At 37.8% G+C, this 20,143-nt stretch overlaps 1 protein-coding gene across 6 annotated transcripts in view; it reads left to right on the top strand.

Annotated features, from left to right (window-relative positions):
• Positions 1-20,143, top strand: part of TMEM241 (transmembrane protein 241) — a 50,383-nt gene that overhangs the window by 903 nt on the left and 29,337 nt on the right. For 2 of the 6 annotated variants that reach the window (XM_052704618.1, XM_052704613.1), the window contains exons 3-10: positions 2,471-2,548; positions 6,815-6,911; positions 10,133-10,210; positions 11,634-11,659; positions 13,061-13,112; positions 14,293-14,341; positions 15,732-15,777; positions 16,708-16,743. In XM_052704618.1, coding sequence (XP_052560578.1) covers positions 2,471-2,548; positions 6,815-6,911; positions 10,133-10,210; positions 11,634-11,659; positions 13,061-13,112; positions 14,293-14,341; positions 15,732-15,777; positions 16,708-16,743 — 462 coding nt within the window. The remainder of the gene's footprint in view (positions 1-2,470; positions 2,549-6,814; positions 6,912-10,132; positions 10,211-11,633; positions 11,660-13,060; positions 13,113-14,292; positions 14,342-15,731; positions 15,778-16,707; positions 16,744-20,143) is intronic. The other 4 variants (XM_052704616.1, XM_052704615.1, XM_052704614.1 and 1 more) reach the window with 4 other exon arrangements.

The following is a 20,143-nucleotide window of genomic DNA, read 5'->3' as shown; positions in this document are numbered from 1 at the left end:
TGTGTGCAAGATGCAGATTGGGTGTATTCTTTTCCAGTATGCTAATGAAACCCATCTTTAGACACACACCAATACAGTGCTGCTTATTTTCATGTTTAGTCTTTGTTATAGCTGTATGTTGTAAATCCCTACCATATCTTGATAAGAAATTTAATGCTTTGCCAAATATACACTTGTCAGCGTTAATAATTTGTGAGATGTTGAAGTTCTTTACAGAGGGAGTGGTGAGTTGCTGGAGCAGGCTGCCCAGAGAGGTTGTGGATGCCCCGTCCTTGGAGGTGCTCAAGGCCAGACTGGATGCGGTCCTGGGCAGCCTGGACTAGTATTAAATGCAGAGGTTGGTGGCCCTGCATGTGGCAGAGGGGTTGGAGATTCAGGATCCTTTAGCTCCCTTCCAACCCTGGTGATTCTGTGATTCTGTGGAATTCTGGACTATTATATTCCAGTCTTCTTTCATTTGCTCTTTTTAGATACTGGTTAAATCTGCAGACACTTGATATCTTTCATTCCTTTTTTGCTGCTTTGCATGGGTTATGTTTTGCCTGACTTGCAACTCCAGGGCTGTAATTACTTCTAGGAATAACTCCTCTGGGAATCTCCAGTTTCTTTGAGTGTACTCAGCTCTATTAAATATGCAACAAGTGCTTCCTTCAGTTCAATCACTTGTGTGCAAACAGTCTCTTGGACAAGTCTTTCAGCACATTGGAAAAGGGTTTTGAGTATTGTATGTAAAATACAATCCTGGTAAGTCAGCAGTAAAAAAAAGCATTTGCTCAATGGCTGTATAGGAAATGTGTTACCACATTTACTTCCTTTTTTTCCGTTATTTGGAAAGACATTTCAGCATCTTAGTAATTTTGTTTTTTAAAGGTAACCATTTCTTTGAAAATAAGTGACTAAGATATACTTTCATCTAGAGCTAAGGCAGCTGAGCAAAGGAACAAAGGGTAATGCCCAATTCACACCATTCATTGATGTTTTTTTGTTCCCTGTATAACCTAAGTCTGTATCACACAGTGCTAAGGGTTTGGAACTCTTAATAACTTCAAGCTCTGTCCTTAAAACCTGAAATTATATTAATTTTTTTCACATAAAGTTGATGGGAATTAATCACTGGTTTGGAGTAGAGCATGATCAAGCCTTCAGCGGATGAGGGATGTCTGGCACCAAGCTCTCTTATGTCCCCAGTGCAATAAAGGTGAAGTGAGTTGTGGTAGTGGTGTTGGATCTTCATCAAACCCTTATGAACAGTGAGCTCACTCTTTTCTGATTATGTCCAGCTGTATGCCATACTGCATGTAGCATTTATGTATGTATGAGAGAGAAAGAGAGAGATTAAATAATTGCTTAAATGCATTGCAATGACTGGGAATAATCAACAAACACATTTTTATACCTGACATATATTTAATGTGATTTAACACTGTAGCATAGGATCTCTGCCAGAGCTGTACTAGATGTTTGGGTACTTTTACCTGAGAAGCAATCTTCCTGAAAGCCGTTAGCCCGAAAAAGAAGGAAACTGGTCATTTATTATGAAGCTTAAAACATCACTGTGCATCACTACTGATTTTAAATTATCTGCAAGGATTGCTAAGGCCTCACGTACTACTTCCACAGTAAACTAAGGAATGCCATTGTGACAAGATAAGTGATTAGATAGATAAGTCACTTCAGAATACACGTAATTGTTCTATAGCATTTGAATGAGAAAACCACAGTATTCTGGTTTATATGCTATACAGTTTTTACTGTATCTTACTTATTTTTATTTTTTTTTCCTCTAAAGGCTCTGAAGCAGAGGCTCATGCAGTGTGATGATTGATTGTTAATGGCACTTCAATTACTGCATGCTACATGCCATTTGAGTTATAGGCAGTGTGTAATCTAGGCCCAGCGTGAATAACAACAAGAAGTCATAAAGCTAATGTTTGAAATTACCAGTACTGTACACTTCATCCTTGGGATTTATTAGTTCATTGAGCTGAGATCAGTCTGTGAGTCCTGAAATCATATTTTCTCTAGCAATAACAGTTTATATATGTACAGATGTTTATTTCTTGTCACAATCCTTGCCTCACTTGCATCACAAAGTGATGGCTTTAACATCACTATGATTACTAAATATTTTATATCAGCAAATTTTAAATATTTACTGAACAGTAAAATGGCGATTCAGTAAGATGACTAAAGAAATTGCAGTAGGTAGTTCCTTATAAAACGCTTGAAATATGAGGTGGAAAGCACCAGAGTAATAGAAAACCTGGGTGATAAGACGGCCCAGAAAACAGAAGATTTGAAGAGTAGTGCCATCCCTGGTAGCCTGGAAGAGCAGTAGATGACTATAGTCCTATGTGTGCTCTGAGAAATTCTAGAGATTTTAAGGTCATGCTCCACATGGTGTTTTTTTTTTTTTTAAAAAAAAAAAAAAAGCAAACAATTTAGGGATACTGTTCTATTTCTATTTCAGGTGGCAGACATTAGTTGGTGGAATTCTGCTTCATGTCTCCTGGAAGTTGGGCTGGGTGGAGATAAGCTTGTGTTCAAGGTACAGTAAGGTTTTCAGTATCTCTACATACTTACTTTTTGTAGTTCACTTGTTTAGCAAGTCACTAACTTGCTGAAACGTAAGATGATATCCGTGTCTGTATGTATGTGTTCTGCCTCTCTATGTTTCAGTCTAATCAATGTTCAGTCACACACTTCCACAGATTACTAATATAGAGTGGATTCAATTTCACCTTGGCAAGATAAAGAAGCGTAATCACTAGAGAAGGCTACAAGGATAATATATCCAATATCATTTTTTGCATCTCTTCTCTGGATCATCTGAAAAATACCAGGAGAGAAACCTCAGTAATGCATCCACTGACACCCCCTTCCCTAAAATCTCAGTGCAATGGAGTCAGCAAATGTGATTTGACACCTTCTGTAAGATTTGGTGTTTGTAAATGGGAGTCATTTGCCCTTATGTCTATCTCTATATGCATAAGCACACAGCAAGAGAAACCAGTGCAGTGCACAGGACTGGTGCAGTGATCAAACTCCAAATTCAGATGTTTCATCAGTGGATCAAGATCATTTGCTTGAACTGAGTGCTACTACCATTTAGAAGAGTTATCCAGAATATCATACTCTGTTCATAGAGATCCATTCTGTGGTATGAAATGTGGCATCTCCTTTACATTTCACAAAATAGTGTGAATTACAAGATATATGCCCATAGTAATTGCTGAGTTGCCATCACTGCAGATACTCAAAACTTTTCTGAGTGACCTAAACAATGTGTCTTAACCCTGAAACTGGGCTATCAGGCTGGTTGACTGTCAGAATTTCCTTTTAATGTAATTTTTTTCAGTGATTTGTATTATGATGTGACAGGTGATGGATTTCCAGTTTGGAATGTAAGCAGTAGACTTGCAAAACTGAAGTTCGTTATTGAGAGTGAAATCTCTGCATCCATGTGTGTGGAGAACCAGGCTAATTTCTTTTTTTTTTTGTGCATGCAGGTGTCCACATCCCCACTGAAACCTAAACAAAGCTGTAAATGGAAACAGGCTTTAACTTCCTATCTTTTATCTACAGTGTAGATAAGATGCGGATATGGAGTTCAAAGCTCTCGTTGATTTTGGCAGAGGCAGGATTAGGCTCCAAACTTTGCTTAAGCAACAGTTACTGATATATGTTGTCATATATATAGTGTATGCTGTTTATGCATATTTTGTCTTTGCAGTACAGCTTAAAGTGCAAAGGAATGCAGCTATCACTGACATCCTTTTTAATTCAGCTTTTCATCAATAGTTGAGAAAATACTTTTGCTTTAAGTTGTGACAGTAAAAGAAGCTGAATAATTTTCCCAGCTTGTAAAAGATATTTTAATTTTTCCATAACTTGAAAGACAGTTGAGTTAATACTGAACAAGAATCACTTTCCACTATTGAAGAGGATGTTTTTATATGAGAAAAGTGTGGCATAAAATTAGTTTGTATTTTGTAGATTGAGACTTCAGGCCTCTAGATGTCAGCATACTCTAGGGAAACTGGCTAAAATGCATCTTCAGAAAGTTCTGTAGCGATTTTCTAGAATATTAGCTGTGGACAAAACAATATGGCCAGAATTAATTGCTTGGCTATAATTTGGACTAGTACTTAAGCATGAATTTAAATCTGCCTTTCTTCAGAAGGATTAAGTGCATGCTTTGTTGAACTTGACTTTCAGTATAGAGCTCTGTCTAAAAAAAAAAAAAAACAACAACCAACCAAACAAAAAAACCCATAGTATTTCAAAGCTTCTCTCCATCATCTCCTCTCAAACTCCTTCACCCTGTGAAGATGTTTTACTACTGGACTGAGAAGGACTTTTTTCCCCCCCCCTCTTCCAGCATCTTGGTCTCTGCATCTATCCTTCTGGTGTACATGTAGAATATTTAAGAACACTATTTCCAGTCCCCAGTCTTCTCATGCTGCAAGTACTAAAGTTACCCATCTGTGTACTTCCACAAAGCCCAGTGTATTTCTGTTCTGCAGACAGATCTCATGAGCTTTCTGGACTGGTTCAAGATACACCAAAGTATTTCAGAAGAATTATTTTACTACCTAAAGATGACCACCTTTTGTCTGAAGGTTATGACAAAGTCAGGAATACTAGCTTCACAATAAATACCAAATAAAAACAAGTCCTTGGTCCTGCTAAACATATTATTTACAGTAATTGCTCTTTGCTTTGATTAATATCTTGCTTTTTATCTGTTTCTGTTCAGTACTGCCAACTGCAAGAGATTCTCACCATCACTGTTGCTTCTACGAGGTGAATAGCAGCTGTCTGCAAAATTTGTGTCCGAAACAGGACTCAGTGGAGCGCATAAGAATGTGTGTGGCATTCACATAATGCCTCCAGTGCCATGATCTGCTGCCCACCTTCTGCCTGACCCGTGTAGGCACCTAAGTCCTATGTTTTGGTTGGCATTTATTCTACTGTTGAATTTTTCCTAGCTCAGAAACTTGGCATAAACCAAAACTTCAAAGTCTGGTTTTAGGAAGGCTACCCACTGACTTAAATGGGCTTTAAATCTAGCCCTACTACATAAATTCATCAGTTTTTTTACGTCACTGAACTTGCTTTTTTTGCACGTACATTGCTGTGTTGCCAACATAAGGAGCTGCTATTTGGTTTGCATACAAGACAGATTGTTGGTGCTGACACATTACATCAAACATCCATGCATTCTTTTTCGGTCCTGAAATTCCCACTTGGCAGCATAAAATTCTCCTGTCGCATCATGGGAAAAGCATCTTAAGTCCTTTTCCATTGCACTTCACAGCACTGGATTGGAAATGGAGACATATTTGGGATGCCTAGAATTTAGTGGTGGGGAACATGAAAGAACGATATTTTTATGCACTAAGTGGAAATTCGGTTTTCATCTGGTTTTCCTTTCTTCTTCCCAGCCCTCCCTTTTCTTCTTCTTTCCTACTTTCTTCAATTTACTGCAAGTCCAGTTGGGATGGGGTTTTTTTTTTGTCGTTGGTATCTGGTGTGAACTCAGTGGCAATGAGGCATGACAGTTTTAGCTCCTGAACTTTAAAGAGCAAATTTTTATATCAGCAAAAGGACCTAAAAACCATTCATTTGTTACTCTGCTGTTTTTTTAGCAAATACCCTAAAAAATTATATAAAGAAAGGGAACATGAAGTTTAGTTGTTTTTTCCTTTTTCCTGGTGTTAAAGATAACAAAAATTCTGGGGAAGGTTTGATCTCATTTAGACTGTTCTTTTTTCACCTTTATTTGTCCTTTTTTTTTTTTTTTTTTGTACTTCATGAAGTATTGTAATATAGTGGTACCTGTAATTGCATTTTGACACTTACGTGCTAGTTAGAAGCACAATCCCAGTTAATGAACCACAAATACTTTGGCTTCATCTTAAAAATGAGTATTACATGGTAATACTCTCTTGACTTTAGTTCAAGACTTAGGAAGAATGAATGAAGGCAGCAGTGTCTTCTTCAGTCCTGGGAAGCCTCCAAGTTAGTCCTTCGAATCTCTGTCACTGAAAATCTTAGGTTATTCTCTCTGGATTTTACCACCTATCTGAACCTTTTGTTCTCTTAAGTACCAAAATCGGAAAAGGAAAAGTGCAAATTGCAGTGCCCCTTCTCAAAACTGAAGCCTGACTCGACTGCCATAAACAAAGCAACAACAATCTGCAATGATTTAATTCCTTCATTAATTGTCAAAATGCCTCCAGGAGTTTGGCTTAGTCAAGGGGGTGTCATTAGGAAATCTCCAGAGACAGGCTCCCACAGAGACAATCCGATCTTCAGCGGAAATCTCTTTGTAAATCCGGCTGAGAAATGAAGAAATGAATGCGTGGGTGGGCAACTGTATTTGTACATGGTGAAAATGTGTGCTGTCTGTGCGAGAGCACCATTTTATGCCTTCATTTGAAAGTTTTTCTTCCTTTTACAGAGAAGCAAACTATTGAAATAAAATTTCTCTCCCTTAAATATAGTAGGTGTAATTGCTATGAAATATACAGTTGTTGAGGGATAAGAGCAAGAGAAAGAATGAAAAAGAGGCAGAGAGTAAAGAAAAGCAGTAATGTTGTCCACCTGGGATTAGATGAAGTGGTTTATTTCTGTGTCATGAGACTTCTTTTGTAAGTGAGAGGAATGTTGAACAATCAGACAGTGAATTTAATATGCACACTTTTGAGTATATGTACACATACATATGTTATATTTCTTGCAAGCAACTGTTGCTAACTGCATGTTAACAGAATGTAGAGAAGTAATGAGATTTGAATTGTTTTCACAGGTCTGAAATCCTGTCCTGGCTTCCTGCGTCGGTAATTTTTGTGGGCATTATTTATGCTGGCTCCAGGGCACTGTCTAGACTGGTAAGAAGCACACAGGTAGACATAAGTTCTGTATTGCCTCTACTTTATGAGCAAATAATATTTTCTTCATACAAGGAATTAATTCTGTTCTTGGGTTGGGTGGAAAAGAGAGGGGGAGGGCTTCAAATAATTCATAATCTATTAACATTGTTAGAGCAATGGTCCAGTCTTGCAAAGTGTAGGGCAGTAACAAAAAGCACAAAGTGCCTTCAGCTTTCCTTGAGCTCTCTGACAGTCTGAAGAACTCTGCATTGCTCCACAGTACTCAGAGTTTTGCAGACAGATCCACTGTTCTGAATTGTGCAGGTAGGGAAGAAGTTACCGAAGTTATTGGCTCTAGCTTTGCAAAGGTGTTAATGGGACACATTTCTGGGGGAAACCTTTCCAAGAAAAGGATGAAAACCATTACTGTGAGAAGCTTTGGTGCTTTACAGGATTTGAAAAAATAAATTGAAAGTTGGGAAGAGATTTTGGGGATGGCTTGATTCATCAGATTTGTTATCCGTTTGAACTACAGTGACCTATGAAATGTTTAATCGGGGGATGTCAAATCTGCCTTCTTTAGAGTTGAATGCCTTTTATTTAAGTAAGCTTGTGTTTCTCAAAAAGTAAAAGTAAATAATATACATAATATAAATAAATGAAAATACAAATATTTTAGAATAAATCAGCTACATGATTTTTTAAAAATTGTTTTACGACTGTTACTGTCTGCAGTAGTTCATGCTCTAGTTCCCTTCTGTCTTCTGTCAGTTCACCTTAAATTCCAGAGCCAGTTTACTTCTAGCAATTTCTAAACTCCAAGAAGCATCAAAAGGGAATTTTTAGACAAGACTCTTCTTGCAATGATCTTTTGAACATCTTAGTGGAGTGACAGGGCAGAAAAGGACACTTGGTCTCTGTCTACTCAAACAAAGTGGTGGGCCTCATCTTAGACTCCAGTGATCTTTGGGAAGCATGGCTGCATGCTTGGAAGCCATATGCCTCCAAGTTAGCTCTGTATCATGGTGATTGCATTCACTTCCTCTTGGTTCCTTGTCAAAGCAAATCCACGGGGCTTCCCTGGTGTGAACTCAGGAAAGATCTCTAAGGAGAGAGCTGTTTGGAAACAGCAATAAACCCTTGGCAGCAGCATCTTTTCTGCCTGATCACCTGTGAGGTGGAGAAGGTATGAATCACATCCTCTGTTGCTATTTCTTCTTTCTGAGTTCTGTAAACTACCTTGACTCCGTGCCTTGCCTTCTCTGTGATCATTCAAGAGTAAGATTCAAGTAATGGCATGGCATAGGGCCTATGAAAAGTTTTTTGTTTGGATCCCAAACTATTCATGAGGAGCATCACCATTTCTGCATGTTTATTTGTTGTTTGTGGATGTGCCTCGTTCTGTGGCCATTTTAGAAGGAACAGCAGAAGGACGAATAGTCTTATACCATAGCTAGTATGCATTGCTGGCCCAAATTCAAACCTGCATACAAGCTTTATTTTAAGTAAATCTGCCTACAACCATTTTGTGATGTGGAGAGAAGGAAAATGGACTGTCCCAAATTCTTGTACCTGAAATGGCTCACTTCACGAATTTACTTGCATTAATTTTGTTTCTAAAGTTGAAATCACATGAACTTTTGATCAAAACCATGGATGCCTGCTTTAAAACAGCTCTATGTAGAGGCAGGACCTTAGTTTCCATCTATACCTCTCCAAAAGATACAGGAAGACTCTCCTGCCCAAGAGTTGAGGGCTGAGATTGGAGCAGCGGTGCCTAGCTCTGAACTGGGATGCATTAGCCAAAGTATGCAAAACTGTGAGGGGGAGTTTTGTACAGAGTCTATTCATCCTGTCTATCCAAACAGTAAACCTTTCTTTTTGTGAGTATTAAGCTCACTCACAAATTTAAAAAATAGTCACATCAAAGACAATAGACATATGGAGAAGGTTAGCAGGCCTGGGCAAACTGGAGCCGTTGTTGGCTTTAAAACATACTTGAAAGAGCCAAAAGTGGGGGGGAAGGGGAAGGAAAGAAAATCCGTCAAATTGGCTTCATGAAAGAAAGAATGTAAATTTTGCTGTCATCTTACCTTGTTTATGGTTATTTCTTGTATTTTCTATTATTTCAGGCTCAGGATGCTTATGTTAGGTACTTCTGTTTTATTGTGTTTAGTTGTCTAGCAACAAGGTTGAGAATTGGATTCCAGAACTGAAGCAGGAGCTGACAACTTCATGCCAGTTGTGTTTGTGTGGTTTTCATTCACTGCTAATTTAGAGGTGTTAAGAGTTATCTTGGTGAAACTGTTGTATTTATGGATCCACCCTCGTTGTTATTATGGCTTAAAGTTTTTAATTAGTGATGCTTATCCTGCTTTGTGGGCAAGAAAAGAAAAATCCAGAAAATAGAGATTTCTGATTACAAAGCCGAGTCAAAGAGGTATTTGCTACCTGATACTTACAGGGGAGGCACGTCAGTATGAATTTACCTCATTCTCTACCCATGTGATTTAAATACTATCCATAAGCAGGAAAACACTGCTTCCTGAAACTGCCTTTAGATTATCTTAATCGGAGCAGATAATTGCTTCTGTTGTGACTGTCTAAGAGACCAAGGATCTGATTTGGAGGATTTATTGTGAACCACTAATTTGAGTTGGTTTTGCCTGGAGTGATGGGCGTTTTATTCGTTGTTGTTATCACTGGGATTTGTTTCTTAATGATTTCATATTGGGATTGCGTCCAGATGCCTCACTGGGTATAATTTCAACATCACTTTTGTGTGAACTATTATTACGTTTCTACCTAAATTTCTGGCAGATCTCCCTAGCAGTAACTGAAAACAATTGCCTAAAATCATCTTACCTGTAATGTTGCTAGGAGTAACGCTGTGTTAGCATCAGCAGACGGAGATGGGAAAATAATGAGAACAGTTTACTGTGAAGATTGTAGGTATGCGAACAAAGAGGCAAAACCAGAGGCAGAAGCCTGTGGCAATTCTCACAATGGTAGCTCTGTATGAACATCTGGACAGGGCACTCAGAAGTGGTACTTAAAGATATGTGTGCCTTGTAATAGTGATTGTACTCTTAGAACGAGTAAATTCCTTTAGGAGATGTGATGTGCGTCTACAATGATAAAAACAAGCAAAATAATGCAAAAACCTGGGACAGTTAGCCCGTACAGGAACATCCTTCCTATGTCTGTGACTGTTCTGAGTAATTCCAGGGATTTTTGTTCTCTCCCAATGACAGCCAATTCCAGTGTTCCTCACTATACAGAATGCAGCAGAAGTCATAACCTGTGGCTTCCAGAAGTTTGTGCAGAAAGAGGTAATTTCACCTATTAATTAGTATGTTCAAGACACTGCCTGTGATGTAACAGCCCTATGACAAGACATCTAATTTCTTTTTATGCAGGCATTAGTGCTATGTGCTTTTTTAATCTCATTGTGATAGCAAGTCACTAATGAGTCCCAGAGAGAGGTTCGCTTTTGACAAGTATCTATATTGATGTTTTCTTTTCTCTTTTAGTGGATGAAAGACTGCAAGTGCATATTGATGGTTTAATTTCCATTTTTAAGACTGGCTTAGTCCAGTTTGTCTTTTCCTTTTGAGAATTAATCTCTCTCTCGTGCTATACGTAAGAATTTCATCTTTCGAGCAGAGGGGAAGGAAAACTAGGTCCTTAGGTCTAACTAGTTTAACATATCTAGTATTCAGTATATCATATGTATCAATATCAATTGATCAATATCTATCAATAGATAAATCACATCTCCGCATGAAATTTGGAAATATAACGCATTTTAGGCTTTGTTTGGGAATCTGTCCCAACACCTGCTAAAGTGAGAAGAATTCCTGCTTACTTTAGTAAGATCTCAGTTTGTTTCTCTTCAGCCACACTGGAGATCTTTCTTTTTAGGCTATGGAATGCTTTTCTAATTGTGTGACCAGAGAGGTGCTGTAGGAGGTACTGCTGGGAAGTCACAAATTCATTTCTGAAATGGACCATGGCTTGTAGTAGAAGAGATCTTCCGTTCGTTACCTCTACAATGTATATAGAATGCAAATAAATGCCAGTGTTTGCTACTTGTAACGAACTGAAGACTTCCCTAAGGTTAAGACTAAGGGATGTAGCAGTGTGCGCCATGGCATATCTCTGTGATGCTGTCCCTGCCAAAGTGTTTTATTTTTTCATTCTAGCTCACATGCTTATGTTTACTCTCTTTGGAAATTAAAGCACAATGGGGAAGGATAATGCAAACAGAGGTCTTGCTAGGAATCTTCTGGGGAATGATTTTGGACCAAAATATTAGGAAACTTCGATGAATTTAGACCAAGGCTGATTTGGTTGGAGAAGTATCTAATTAATTAAGTATAATCAATATTTGAATATCTACAGTACACTGTTCTGGTATGCTTAGGATGAGTGTAAGAACCAGGTGTAACGTTCATGTCTGATTTTAGGTTCACTTGGTGGTAAATAACCTGAAAATATAAAAAAAAGTTGGAGTAGATTAATCTTCAGTCATCGCTCTTTGTGTGTGTTTGCTTTTTCCCTTTTGTGTGTTTCTTTCTTTCTTAAGTACTGCTAAGTAGCACTTAAACATAATGGGCTGTTCAGTGTTGTTCATTGTCTTTTTCTTGTACTTGGTGCAGTAAGATCATCTGTGATTCCTTTTATTTTTTGAAAGGAAAAAGCATTTCACCATTTAAAAAACCAATACAATTAATCATGTGTCCTTTTTTACAGCAGATCTCTCATCTGAAAGTCTGTAGGTAAGTTTTAAAAACCGTTCAGATTCAGTTTCATCTTGTTTTGGCTCCGATTTCTGTATTTGCTTCAAATAGTAGCACACCAAAACAATGAAGAATGTAAGACAGATTCCTGTGGGCTGTAAGCATAAATTGCAACATACAAGTAATTAAATATTTTTAAAATGTATTTTCTTTTTTCTTTTATACTATTGCTTAAATAGATACTTTTTTTTCCCCTCCTTATAAAAATAGCCAGAAGGCTGGCCTTTGTGAATAACAAAACAGTGCTTGCAAGAATGTTTTTGAAAAGGAGCTCAAGTTTGATATTTCAGTGTGTAATATTGAGCAGTAAGAGAAAGATAATGGATAGAAAATAGCTAAAAATGCATTTCCTAAGGAGGAAATTGGGTGACTTCTGCCATCATTCTGCATCATTTGTAATAAGTTACACAACCTTACCAATCTTGGTTGGCTCTGGTTGTTTAGGCTACCAGAAGGAGATCGTGACAAACAGAAGTCACCCATCTGCATACTGAAAGTTTTGTTCTTCCCACTCATTCCCTTGAAGATAGTATACTTCTTAATTGTTTAACTGTACTTAGACTGAACAACATTGGTTTAAGTTTCAGTGTGTTTGGAGCCCTTGCTTCCAACTTCCTCCCTCTTGTTTCCATTATCTGGCTTACCATGGCCTTGTTTTCACTACTGGATTATTTTCAAGGATACCAGTTGGGCTTTTTGTTGTTGTTTTTTATCGTCTTTATTCTGTCTTTATCTTCTGTGTCCCTGGAGAGCAGAAAAATGAGCAATAAAAGCAAATATTTGTTGTTATTAATACTGACAGTCCATAGAAATTCTACATCTACATATTCTGTGTAACTGGTAGAAATACCAGTCAGCTGCAGTTTGAGATTTTTAGTCCAGTTCTGTGGTCTATGGAGGGACCTGTGCTATCCTTAAGCCATTTCTACCATGCCTCCACTCACTCCCACTTTATTCTTTGTTCTGGAGTTAACAGCATAACTTTTAATGGAGTCACAACTGCTGAAATTGTTGTAATACACAATTTTACCCCAGTGATGGAACTTTTTGGTAGCTCTTCATAGCCACAAATGAGTTGGTTTTCATTTTCTAAAGTAACCTAAGGAAGCCAAATGGCAAGTGAAGAACAGTACTCCCTACCAATTTTTTTTTTCATTGCTGCTAAGATGGTTTGTGCTGATTTTCTTCTTGTTCAACTTAGGTCTGTATTAATTATGAAGAATGCCTGATATAAAATGTAATTTTGTTGGCAGAAAATACTTTATAAACATACGGAATAAAAATGAAGAAAAAAAGAAAAGTACAGTTATAAAATTGAGTAGAAGTGTCCATATTTCACCAGGAGTACAATTCTTGCTTTTTTTTTTCTCTCATCCACAGTGTGCTGTTCCTCCTGGTAGCAGCAGTGTGCCTTCCTTTATGTGACACGCAGGTGAGCTCTGTTTTGTAAAGCAGCTTTAGTTTGACCTTTGTATTTCTTAGCAAGTACCCTAGCTTTTACTTGTAAGCTAAGGCAGGATTCCTGCAAAAGATTTTTAAACATGTTTAAAAACATCCTGGTGAAACCTCTGACCAGTACAGATATGGAGCTTTTAGGTGAAGCCAGGGTCTGGGGATACCACAGTGTAGCTTCTTAAAGGGCTTAACGAATCACTTAGGTTTGAATTTGTTGCAAGTATGTTGAGTGGTTTCCTGAATTAGCTTTGTGAGAAAGGAAGGAGTTATCTCTAATTCTAGAGTAGCTCAGTCCATCATGGATCTATTCCTTGGACATGCCTGTCTTTCTCTTTTGGAGGTTTAAGAGGGCTACTTTCTTGATTTAGACTTCAGTTAGTAACTGAAGATAAGTGAGAAAACCCTGGGTCTTGTCTGGATGTTTCCAGTCAAGGGCAGACAGAAGCATTTCACCTGATCTAACTCTGTTCATCATGGTCCATGGTGCAGAGTAGGAACTTCTTGTGTATACTCGTGAAAGCAAACATTCATTTTTCTCAATTGACTATGAAGAGAGCCTGTCTTGCTGGGAGCATTCTTTTGGATGCACTGCAGTTAGTGAGAATCTTGGGGAAACAGACTGCAGGGGTTGCTAGGGGAAAAGGGTCAAGGAAGCACCACTTTCAAACCTTAGTGGTTCCTCTGATCCACTTGTCCCTCTGTGACTGACCATCCATCAAAAGCTAACTTTCTGCTAAGTGAAAAATGATCCTATGGGGCTATGATACTAGAAAAATGGCTATGATACAAGAATATACAGGCTGGCGTCCATAGTCTCAGGTCATCTAGAATGATGTCTGTATCCCAAAGAAACAGAGTTGTTTTCACCAGGGCTGAGAACATGGATAACAGGGTACAGCTACCAGGCATGTGCCATATCTCTAAGAATAGAAAAGTCTCTAGCCTTCTTTAGTCTTCTTTTCATTTGTGCTATAGCTCCCACTGTACTTGCTTTACAAAGCTAACTGCAGGGAAATAGCATTGCTGATGCATGTATGAACGTGGTTAAGTGGACATAGTGGTGACAAGCTGATGGCTGGACTAGATGATCTTAGAAGTCTTTTCCAATCTTGATGATTCTATGATACCTTTATTTACCCAGATGTTTTTTATTGCAGTTTGATCCAAACGGTTATCTGTGGGCTCTAATTCACTTGGTCTGTGTTGGTAAGTCATCTTTGAAGGAACGACTATGAAGAGTGAATTTGTTGAAAATGCAATTCAGCTTTTTTTTTTAAAAAATATTTAGGGTTTTTGATGTAAGAAACATTTTAAAATAAAAAGGATAGTAAAGATAAGAAAATGTTTTCCTCTTGTAGCCTTTACGTTGAAAACAACAGCAAATAGACTGAGAAGACAGGTGAAGAAAATGCATATACATTTTAATCAACACTACAGTTTTCTAGAGTTTTTAATGGTTGCCCACTAAGAGACCCTTTTCCTCTCTGAGGGGAGAAGAAACATGAAGAACTGAATTTTTTTTTGTACGCACAGATTTTATTTAAAAGTTGACAAAAAAAAGTATTCTAAAATATTATGGAATGTTTCCAGAAGAAGGCTGTTGAAATGTTGGGGGTTTTGATGCAGTCATATGTATTCTTAAATAAAGAAGTTAATTAACAATGTGTTGCATGATCTGTAGGGTTTTTATATTTTTCTTTTGTTAGGTAAAGTAATTCTTCCCTGAAAAGCTGAAAACAGTCAGATGCAAAAAAAAATCTGAAGAAAAGCTGAGTAGCAGTATATAAGTAGGAGATTTGTGTATTTTGGAACATTAAGCTGGATAGTAAGAGATTTGTATTTGGTTCTTAGATCTCCTGTAGGTTGAGTGATTTGTTTGTATGGTAAGTCTTGTCTGCAAATTGGAGATGATTTCTTTAATTTGTCTTTCATACTGTAAAATTTGCAGCTCACAGGTTATGCGTCTATAATTTGTGTTTAAGGAGATCTAGACATCATGTGCTAAAATGTTGTTAATATATAAATAAGAAGTATTTTTTTCTATAGGAAATGTTATAAACACCTGCTCATTTAGATAAAACAAAAAATCTAGGGATTTATCACTTGAAATACTTGTTTGCTGTAACTATGGATGAGCTGAGCTGAGGCTTCTCTTTTGTAAAATATTGCCTACTGAAAAATGAATTGGTAAAGAATGCAAAGAGCCTGGAGATCCTGCAAACAGCAAAGATGACTCGGAACAGACAACTGTAGGGTCTACGTAGATGAACATATCATGGAAGTTACCCAGAAAAATAGAAAAAAATTCTACAGCACTTTATGTATTTGCACACGCACGTGTACTTCCCTTCCATGTTTTTTAGTTATTGTGAGTTGGACTAGCAGAAGCACACATGGCATGACAGTATTTTGAGATGATAACACTCTGGAAGCTGTTAATTTGAAGTGATAGGTTGATTTTACTCATGATTTAGGCATTTTTTGTGCTACATTGCTAAGTGTGATTCAGAGGGTTCTATCAGTACCATGAACAAATAAGCTGTTGTTTGTCATAATGATTGCATGTTATGGTAAATCTATGTCATTGCAATTACAGGGGCTTACAAAGTATTTCACAAGTTATGGAAGCCTAATTCTTTAAGGTAATGTGCTTTCACGTTCTTTTAAATAGAAGGAATTGCTATCAAAGAGGACTGATGTACATAGCACTCATCTAAACTGTAGGGATCTCTGCTTTATCTGTGTGAACTGCATCACTCTTGGTTAATCATTAACGATTTTTGTTACAAGAAGAGCCATACTGTTGATAATCCCAGCAATACCATGTGGTTATTGATGTTTATACTGCTAACACAAACACTGAATTAGTTTTAAACTGTATTATCAAAGGATGATGACTCAGTCCTGGAAAAAGGTCCCATAGTTACTGTCACTGACATTAAGAGGAAATGTTAGTTTGTGTTAGTCTTAAAGCTTCATGGTTTGAATGTGTCAGTATCTCCCTTTGTGACACAATCTCAAAAGTGTTTAACGGCTGATGGGATGCCACAGGATGTCAGTGTCTGTGTAACTCAAAAACCTTGAAACGTTGCACCAATCCTATATGCAGTCTTACATCAGCCTTGCAGAAGTTGTTTTGAAAATAGGTGCAGTGTTCATATAGCATATGCATGGTGTCTGCAGTTGTCTGTATAGGGATGGATTTGTTGCCACTGCGTGTTACGTATATGTATGTAACATGTATATAGGGTCCAGAGAGGCTCCTTTATTTCAAAATCATTTTCCACCTTTGTTAAAATTTTAGCCAGGCTCACCGTATCTTTACTTTTAGTGTAACAGAATAGCAACAGAATTTGTGCAAATACTATGTAAATTAATATGCTGATAAACTATTAGCATAATGTTGCAATATGAATGTTTATAAAATATAGGAAATAATATAAGCGTGCTACATAATTATGACATTATGTAGATACATCGTAATATTGTGCTACTACTTGATATAGTGATCTATTTGTATCAGTGAACAGCATTACTGAAAGAATACCATATTTTTTCCTCTTCTCTCCCAGTGACTTGGACCAACAGTACATCAACTATGTATTCAGGTAAAATGAATAAGCCTTTGATACACTATGGCTGGTTTGTTTAGCATATATTTTCATCTTCAAACATGACTACTTTAGGAAACTCAGAGCTGCCACTACTTAAATATATTTATTTAGCAAGACATGCATTGAAAAAATACGGCTTAACAGCTGCATGATTTTGGCTATGGCTGTAGGTGGACATGCCAATGTACACCTGGGGAGATAACGAGGTGTTAATTATGAATTTTTAATCACCATGTGCACAAGTGATCTCTCTTTTCCAGAAATAATATTTACAGAGTAACTCACTGGCAAAACCTTCACCACAGACAAACTTGTACCAAATTGCCAGAGGGGGAGGCAGTGATTGTAAAAGAACCACGTGCAAAGAACCTGAGCAATAACTGACTACTGAGAGTGCTGTCAGCAGAACTGAGTAATTCAGACATTTGGTTGTTTTTCCGATTTGGAGATATAAAACTGGCTTGTTATTTTGCAGTTAGTGAAAGAGCCTGAGTCACCAGAGTCCCCTGTATTTTTCTCAAAACCAAAATATTTTTAAAAAGGATTAGAAAAACCCAGTCATTTCTCCAGAAGAACCATACAAACCAGCGTACCTGCCGTGCATAGCTTCCACTAGATTTTTGTGAGGTTTTATTTAAATTAAGGCATATAGAACCTTCACTAGATCCTTGTCCATCCATAATCACATCTGCTTTTATATATTGGCCTCTTGGAACGGTAAATAAAGTTGTATGAGAATGCTGTGGACTATGAGACTACAGATATGGAGCTCTATGGGAGGAGGATGGTTATAAGGACTGAAAGACATAAATTGATTTAGGTCAAATTGGAACACAGAAGTTAGGCATAAGCATAGGAAATTGAAGTTGTTCTCATCATTTGATTGTGTGCTTTAGTCTGACCACACTAAAGATCCCTGGTAGGAATACATCAGGAACACTGGTGAGGACAATATTTAACATCAGTTTCCATTTACCTTATGAATGTCATCAACATGGTAACAGCATATACCTCTTTCTATCATAGTCAGATCAGCTCTTCTGCTTCCAGTAAGTAATGCAGGTCACTGATGCGGGGTTTGTATAGTTGCAGTGTCTGTTTACCAGGATCCCAAGCATTAACAATACCTGAACATCAATTTGCTTGAAGCAGGCTCTTGTTTTAAGTGAGTTGTTGTTTTCTATTTAGTGTGAAGTGCAAAGAAAATCAATTTTACTCAGAGGATGTGGTTGTATTTATTGAAATTGTTCTGAAGTGTGGTAGTCATGGAGCTTGCAGATATGCTGCTGTGTGCAGAGGTAATCTGTGCAGTCTTGAATGAGGTACAAATATATGTCTAATGTTGAAATAAGAATCATTAAACAAGCAGTGAAATTAATTGATTTTGTTGTTGTTTATCAGCTGCCCAACTCTGGCTCTTAGTTGTTATTTTAGTTGAAAATTGCATCTGGGCCTGAACCTTTAAATTCAGATTTTGGCCAAGGTCTTAATTTTGCAGCTATGATTGAAAAGTCCATGCCCTGTTCCCTGCCGTGTTAGCTTATAGGATCCATTGAAGTCTGTGAAGTTGTGTCCAGCAGAGAGCAGGAGCACTACATCACATGGAAAGGATGAATCTTGCTATGGGGGTTTTCAGAAAGGAGAAGCTTCTCACTAAGGAACTGTGACATACAGTCCTGTGCGTTTAAGAACTTAGGGTTCCTATGCTCCTTTCAGAGGAGTTGTGCAAATTGAGAGATGACTTTTTTAGCATCTCCTTTAAAGCAGAAATGTGTTCTTAGACGCCAAAAGCACTGGCAGGATTTGTCCCTTCATGAGACCTGTCAGCATGTAGATATCTTTGACAGGTCTGCCACTCCCCACATTTGGATGAAGCTGGTCATTGTGTTTGAGAGCTGTATAGAGTGGCTGACAGAGAACTATTGCAGAAACTTAATTTCTGTAGAAAACAGGCCAAAATGTTTTTAAATCACACTGAATAGAAGACATGTTATTCTGAAACCTGCATGAGCACAAACTTCTGATAGACAGTTCTTGGTCAAAATTACTGTAAATGTGCTTATCTCAGGTAGATGGTGTCCAGCATTAAGTTTTGTGAGTTAGCAAGCTGATTCCTCTAAGTAAGGCTTCTCAAAGACTGTTTTAGCTGGGGAGGAAGCTCGGGTGGTTAAGCTCCCAGTATATGGTAAGAAGAGGGGAGCAGAGAAACCCTGTGTAAGGATTTTGTTCCTGCTACAGCCTCATATCCATGCTGTCCTTCTGGAATCCGCTGGATCCCTAATCTGATTTTATAACATAATCGTGCCTTTTTTATTGATATTCTGTTTAGGGCAGAGTTGCAGCACATCTTTAATGCCATCTAACCCTTTGACCTTAACCATCCCCACACTTCACAGGGAAGGTTTTGTTTTCTTCCTTATGTTTTCTTTGGGCTGAGGCCTGGGATGTCTGGTATAGTTATCAATCCCTCTTAGTTCCAGAAGGAAGTTTCTCTTTGAGCATTTTCCAATCTCACTGTTTTATTTTATTTGAAAAGTGATAATGCAAAAACCAAAAGTGAAGAAACACAGCTTAGTCATAATTCTCATCACTGTTGATACAGTTCTACTTCCAGTTGCCTGTTGTCTTTCTTATTGAGTCAGAAGCAATACTATACGCACGCTGATGATACTGTAGTGCTCTAGATACGTCATTTGCAGCACATTCAGTTTTCTAGCCACTGCCATGTGTGCTGGGAACCACTCTGAGCTTTTCCTCTGCTTTAACTTATCAGGTAACCTTCTACTGACTGACTTTGTGCTTTACTGCTATTACTGGGCCCAGTGAACTGTAAAAATCACTGGTAATTAGCCAGGGAAAAATACCTAGCGTTAGCATTCATAACTTTAATGAATGTCTTTTCACCTTCCTAAGTGCAGTGAGAAGAAAATACTCCTTTCTCCTTCTCCCTGTTGCCCTTTGGTTTTGTAATGAACGTGTGTTGTTAGTGTCTGGAGGAAGCTGCAGTTCTGCATTGGCAGACTGTCTTGCTTCTTCCAAACTGCAGTGCTCCACCTTTGAAACAAAGTGGAATTAAAACATCTGGAAAAAGATAAGAAATCTATATGAAGAATTAACAGTGTTGAAGTAGGCTCTGTACCACAAACTCAGTGTGATGACCATGTAGGACCTCTGAAGTCTTAATTAGTTCTCCAGATGAGGATCAGGTCATTTTCTTGCTTGTTTGTATCTTTGTAAAAAGCATGCATCAGTTGAGCTGCTGCTTGGTTTTGTTTTCATGCATTTTTCTAACTTGTTTAATTTCTGCATTTGTTCTTTCTTCAGTTGACATTTGGAGCATGAATGTGCTGTTCATGTGCAACCATATTCTTAGGACTGGGTATTTGACTTTTAT

Source organism: Tympanuchus pallidicinctus, unplaced genomic scaffold (assembly GCF_026119805.1).
Source record: "Tympanuchus pallidicinctus isolate F22 unplaced genomic scaffold, pur_lepc_1.0 scaffold5, whole genome shotgun sequence".
NCBI lineage: Eukaryota > Metazoa > Chordata > Aves > Galliformes > Phasianidae > Tympanuchus > Tympanuchus pallidicinctus.
Note: the sequence above shows the minus strand (reverse complement) of the source record. Positions and strands in the feature narration are given on the sequence as shown.